The sequence below is a fragment of the Spinacia oleracea genome, chromosome 6 (genome assembly GCF_020520425.1).
Source record: "Spinacia oleracea cultivar Varoflay chromosome 6, BTI_SOV_V1, whole genome shotgun sequence".
Taxonomy (NCBI): domain Eukaryota; kingdom Viridiplantae; phylum Streptophyta; class Magnoliopsida; order Caryophyllales; family Amaranthaceae; genus Spinacia; species Spinacia oleracea.
The window spans coordinates 36,698,636-36,705,107 of NC_079492.1; the positions used below are offsets into that span (position 1 = coordinate 36,698,636).

The following is a 6,472-nucleotide window of genomic DNA, read 5'->3' on the forward strand; positions in this document are numbered from 1 at the left end:
GGAATTTATAAAGACCTGTATAAAAGACATAACATACATATATGTTCCAACAACCATATATATGCTCCAAGTAGCATCCAACGTCATATCCAACACATAACAAAAACATAAAACATAACATTACTAGACAACAAACTCATTCGCCAGCATCCATCAAATAGTTGTCCTTAAAATACTTTGCCCATTGTTCTCGAGTTTCTTCTAACTCCTCATCAGAATATGGCATTTCTCTTTGTACATAACCCTTCAAAAAACAAAAACTTGGTATTATTTATTCGAAAACTAATTTAAGAGAAAATTGAATCTTATACCTAATTAAATAAGTTCACGTACCTCAGACAAATTATCCTTGTATTCATTGTATAGTGTGACAACATCATGCATGTATTTCATCACATAATAACCACTATCCACTGCATCAACTTGTTGAGCACACTATTTACACAAATGAGGCACGTATATATGTGTCAAAGCAAATATTTTCAAATTAAGAGATTTAAGGAGTACAAAATTTAATTAGTACCTTCATCTGTATGAATCGTAACTTTTGTGACTTAATCTTCCGTTTGTCATTCTTTCAATAAAGAAATTAAATATAGCATGTGTTTTATTGATATAATATAATGAGTAATGGGTTTGTACATTCAACTTACATTTGTATACAATTGAACCCTTCTAACTTCCGTGTCTCGGGAGGGGGAGGAGTGGCCGAATCAAACACATATGCTAGGCCAAGGACAAGATCAAGGACGATAAGAACCCAATGATACCTTAGGTTCTTTAGTGCAAAGTTGGGAGCGAAAATGCCTCAATTTGGCCTAAATATGTGGAATAAGAACAACAAAATTTGAAGAAACTTAATCAAAGGATTGTGTATTGATTTAAGAAAAGAGGGGAAATGTGGAAAAACACATGAGCATTGATTTACTCCCATAGGAAGACATATTTAGATTTGTATCGATCTACTCCTATTCCATAGAAACAAAATAAAATTTCTGATTTGTAATCAACATTTCAAAACAGGTTCAAAACTCATCAAAAATATCCAATTCCCAGAATCGATTTTAGTGCAAAGATCAAATTCTTGACAAATAAGAAATACCCAATTTCTAGAATTGGTTATTATGCACATTCAACTGTGTTCAAATTAAAACAACATCCTTTAATTTTTCTTGCAGATTAAGCTACCAATAAATATATCAAATTATCTAAATCGATTTATTTGTCCAAATTAAGCTGAAACCTAGACCAAAAACACAAACTAAAAATAGAGTAATTGCTTCGCTATCTTAGATGACCCTTTGCCCAGAATTTCAAAATATCTAAGTTTATACAAAAGATCTAATTTTTACCTCACTTCACTAATCCAAATCAAAGTACCATGTCTCAAACAATACCAATCAAAACGCCCATATAAAAATCAAATTATCAAGCAAAGACGTCCCAAGAACAAACTAATTACTAAATCATAGATGTAAAAAAACCATAGAAAACAAAACAAATTCATGGCAAAAATAAAAAAAACACATGAAAAATAAAGTGAAGATATACCTAGAGGTATCATTATCAGGGTCACGATCACCAACATGATGTTCAACATTACAAACAACAGCTCCTTCAGGAATAGATCTCAAAGGAAGAACATTTCCTACCATAAGATTAGCCTTCTTCCGACAATAGATGAACATAGACGCTAGGAGAAGCGGGATCAAGCAATGCAAGCAAACAAAGCAGATCTGACATTAAAAGTAAGAGAAGCTGGGTCAAAGTAGATTATTTAGTTTCGGAAATAATTTTGGCTGTTTTGGTTACTTTAGAGTTTTGACGTATTAAAAAATCACAATACTGGTGTAATCCTGGTATTTAAGCTCCAAGACTGAAACAATGCTATTAACACTTAGCCAAAATTTACAAATCAAACAAAAGGAGTCTCCTACCTTGCACTGGAGCATTTTCTGGACTTGCAGGTTGCACCCCTTCTATTGCTACCCAATGGCACATGATTGATGTATCCAGTGGAGCTTTCGGTAAAGAAGCTTCAATTATCTGCATGTTGATAGGAGCTCATATAAGTTGCAATTTTTCAAAGACAAATATACCCATTAAGAAAGTTTAGGACTTTAGGTTATCTTACATCTTTGAAGTCCACATCCGTGTCCTCAATGTAGAACAAAATCCATGTGTTCCCCGTAAAGGATTGCCTGAAGCAAAGCCATAAACTGGCTGAGACAAACAAAGACAGTAGACTCATTAAAAGAGACAGTTTGAAGGCAACCTCACAATAGTTGCTCCCCACACACACAAAAATATAGTTTTTCTTTAATTGATCAGTGTACTAATATATATAAGTGCAAACAATTACAAAGCTACCACTACCAGCATGTACACTCTCACAGGTGAGGTCATTATTTTGGTTTCCACATTCCAAAGCATATTAAAGAATCGCATCAATACCGCATTACATTGCACAAAATAAACCCTAATCTTACACAAACCAAAAATGCGAAACCACATGCAAATCAAAACCTAATAAAATCATTCTAACCATAAAATCTGAACTGAAATTAATGCAGTAAAAAAATGAATAAAAATCAAACAGATGTGATAGATTTATCTCAATTCTTTGGTAACTTTTTCATATAGCTCCCAATTCTTTAGTTTCTCATTTCAGACAGGTGTTCTCAGATGAATGCAAAGAAAGAAAAAAAAAAAAGAGGATAATTTGCTACAATTAGTATGAATGAGCTTAAACCAAATCAGAACATAAACATAATTACATGCACTGCATATAAAACACATGCAAGAAAAGAGATGGATAAAGTACTTACACGGCAAAAGAAGACAACAACAGCCAAGGCACAAACACCTCCAAGAAGAATATGAAGACCATTTTTTGCAGTTCTCTGCAAGAACAAAGATCTACTGTAACATAGGATAATAGCCTTTGATTTGTGCACTTGTCATATCAATTAAATAATAAATACCAAGCCAAACAACATCAAAGACGTGCACCAAAACCAAATTCAAATTGCTGACTTGCCGTTACATTTATATGTAAATACCAGTGACTATTTGTTCGATGAGAAACAAAAGGAACGGAAAAAGCACCCTAAATAAAATCCATTATACAAACTGTTAATTCAAATCAAAAGGTCCAATAACAGAAAATGAATGACCTGAAACCCTGCATTTCTACTCGATCCCTATGGTCAAACAAAGCAGCAGAATCAAAATCAGGTTATTGATTCACTATGATCAACAATTACGAAAAAAAAGTCCAATAACAGAAAATGAAAAACCCTGCATTTCAGGTTATTGATTCACTATGATCAATAACTACGAAAAAAGGTCCAATAACAGAAAATGAAAAACCAATTCAACAAAACTATCAGAGTTATTGCTCCTGTTTTAAGAATCACCCAGTTTCATCTCATAGGATGCGACTAACTTCACCCAGTTTCATCTCCAGCTAACATTAAAATTACAATATGTATACAATGACAGCCAATAATTAACCGGACCTTCTAAAAAATGTAAAGCAAAAGAACACTATCATCCCCCCCAACCTCCATGAAAGATGAGAAACATAAAGCCAGCACCAAAATGATTATATCAATGAAATTAATCAACAAATAACCACTGAAAACAAAAAAGAGGGCCTTACTCTACAGACTTAAAAAAAAGCCCTGAAATCTGTTTGTTCAAAGGATCTAGTATATGTAACGGATACAAAAGAGTACAACTAACCCTCAGTCCACAGTCCACAGTATTAATAATAACATTCATTAGAAGCTGAGTTAACTTACAGCACACTGGAAGTAAACAAAAAGGGAGAACAAAATAAGTCTCCTCAGAATACCATGTGTGCCATCCAACAAATAAAAGAGGGCAAATATGGAAACTGTAAAGGCAATGGGAGGCAAGATATGTGGTGGTTACAGTCAAGATAGTGCCACAACAAAGGAGCTCTACAGGAAAACAACAAACAGGGTACTGATATTTATCAAGAGAGGAAAAAATAGAAACAGTTGTCTCACATGAGCCGTCCAGGAAAACAAAAAACATTTTACGGATTTCACCCATTTCCATGACCATGGAATGTGACAAAACTATCCAGAAAATACAAAAAACTCAATACAGTTGCTAAGCTGAAAACTGCCAACTACAGTTTAAATTTAAATCTACATTTGATTTGAGTATCAAAAGCTTTTCCAGAAATCAACCTTAATGAAAGCATCATATGGTGGGTGTTTTGTGTTTTGTGCTATAGTTATCTTCGTGTTTTTTATTTGTTTACTGAACCGGTGAGGCTGTGAGTTATCATTGTCACAGAAGCTATATCATTCTCCAAGAAATGCCCCATACATCATTACTACAGTTCTATGGGTGTGCTGGTTAGTGGCTACTTTATCTTCTTTTTTGAATGCATCTTTTAGATTTCGTAGGAAATTTTTGTTTATGTTTCTCCTCCTTAAAGAAATCACAAATTTCTGTTGTATACATTTCTCTTTTTGGTTTTGGTCTCAGAGAATATTTGTTTCGACTTGTATTTATGTGTGGCTATTGCAGTTTGCAATCAGGTTCCTGTTGGTATTTTTTGTAGCAGCTGTTGCTACTGGTTGTGGTAAGTTATGCTTTAAATCTTTGTAATATTCTTAGACCTTCCAATTCTTTTCATCTTTCTCTATAGTTATGCGCTAAATCTTGTAACACATTTTCCCCAGTTCACAAATTAAGTCGAGAGGTCAATCCTAACATCACTCCTTGCAGGGCCTAGTAATACCGCTGTTAAGAATTTACTTTAAGATTCATTTGAACCAGGAAACTTTTCACGCGAGTTATCTGAAATCATCTCATAGAATAAATTCATTTCTGATGAACTTCAAATGTCAGGTACTCCTTTCATTTCAAGTATAAATAGTAATACTTAGACCTACTTCTTTCCTGTTTTTTTGAGGTATAGTTTACGCAAAAAGTTATGCAAATTAGTTATTGTTTTCTGCTGTTGGAAATATGTTGGCCTGGTAAATGAAGTTTAGACCTCTAAGCACTGAAATTTCATAAAGAAATTACAGCTTCACTTAAATCATGTATTCATGTTACTATTTCTAATTCATGTAAGCAAGAGCTAAATTCTAATTTGTTTACTGAAACCTTTTTATTAGGAAGCATGTCAACATAATAAATCAATTTGGCCATTTATGATAGTCCTCTACAAGTCCCTAAACTAAATGTTTTCGTATCTGAGAGCGACTAGGATAGTCGTCTGGTAGAAAGGGATGAAGCACCAGAAATCCTTGATGCCTTCATTATTCTAGCTAGCAATACTAGCAAACTCCACTTCCACTTTCATTTCCAATTCCGCATTCGTTTTCTTGTTCAGGCATTGGTGGTGGGTGTTCCACGTTTTTTTATCCAAAATGAAGCATCAAAGAAAGGAACAATCTGAATAACATGAAATAGACGAAACCGAAAACGCCCACCATATAATTCCAACAATTCACGGTTCCTCACCAAAATCATCATTAAAATCATCTAATATCCCACTGCTTTAAACCCATATAAACATCAACACTGATTTAAACCCATAACCATCAACACATATATTCATCAAATTATGCAATTAATACCTTTGAACAACTCAGTCAACCTTTCATTCCTACCCAAATTAAAATTGGCCGGCGACTAGTATAATTAAAATTAGGAGAATAATATTCTTATTAGGTCATAAAAATTGGTGAAGAAATTAAAACAACATAATACCAACTATAGACTTACCTCCAAATGGTGTTACCGGCGGTGAGAGATGCAGAGAAGGAGCGCGGGACGAAACTTTTTCCGATGGGCAAGAAACTTTTTCGATGGGCGCGCGACGAAGGAGCAGACCGAAGAGAGCAGAAGTTGGCTATGGAGTTTCGTCTATCTAGGTTTCACTGGGTTTTTTTTTTTGAATTCGATCTAGATCTGAGTACAATTGATCGAGGACTGGTATCGAGGAGATGAGTGAATTCTATCTAATTGCAGCAACTTCAAAGGGGCAAAGTTGCAACTTGTTAGAACAAAAGGTCTTGCGCGTATAAGGTGTACAATAAATTTATTGTACACCAACATAACTTTAACCTTTTTTTTTTGTAACTTTAACCTAATTTTGATTAACTTTTATATTAGTAAAAAAAATTGATAGATAAATATTTTAAAGGGTTAAATGATTAATTTTATACATTATTAGTTATTTTGAAGAAATAAGTTTTACTAAAATGAAAAAAAAATTCACTGAAAAATAGATAACTTTTACATATATATGCATTACTTTTAAGCATTTAAAGTTAACTTTTACTCCGTTGTACAATATTTATTGTACACCCATTATAAATAAGAATTTGTGCTTGCTAGAATTGCAGCAAAGGACAAGGGTGTGAGTTGCAATTTATTCGCCTAGTTGCAACTTATACTGGAGGCACGCGCTGTGAAA

The 6,472-nt window shown here is 33.6% G+C and overlaps 1 protein-coding gene across 7 annotated transcripts; it reads right to left on the bottom strand.

Annotated features, from left to right (window-relative positions):
• Positions 1-20: 20 nt before the first annotated feature.
• Positions 21-6,052, bottom strand: LOC110780121 (uncharacterized). 7 transcript variants are annotated; one of them, XR_008923340.1, is made up of 7 exons: positions 5,779-6,052; positions 2,829-2,903; positions 2,135-2,223; positions 1,938-2,046; positions 654-1,736; positions 334-435; positions 21-244 (listed from the first exon to the last, which is right to left on the bottom strand). XR_008923340.1 is itself a non-coding variant. In XM_056831462.1 (6 exons), exons 2-5 carry the CDS (start codon positions 2,888-2,890, stop codon positions 1,660-1,662), a joined length of 315 nt encoding a protein of 104 aa, XP_056687440.1. In that variant the 5' UTR covers positions 2,891-2,903; positions 5,779-6,051; the 3' UTR covers positions 21-244; positions 334-1,659. The 7 variants fall into 7 exon arrangements, 3 of the variants coding, with proteins under 3 accessions (XP_056687440.1, XP_056687439.1, XP_056687438.1); XR_008923339.1 differs by having other exon boundaries at positions 334-818; positions 1,552-1,736; positions 5,779-6,048; XR_008923341.1 differs by having other exon boundaries at positions 1,552-1,736; positions 5,779-6,046.
• Between the last annotated feature and the right edge of the window lie 420 nt (positions 6,053-6,472).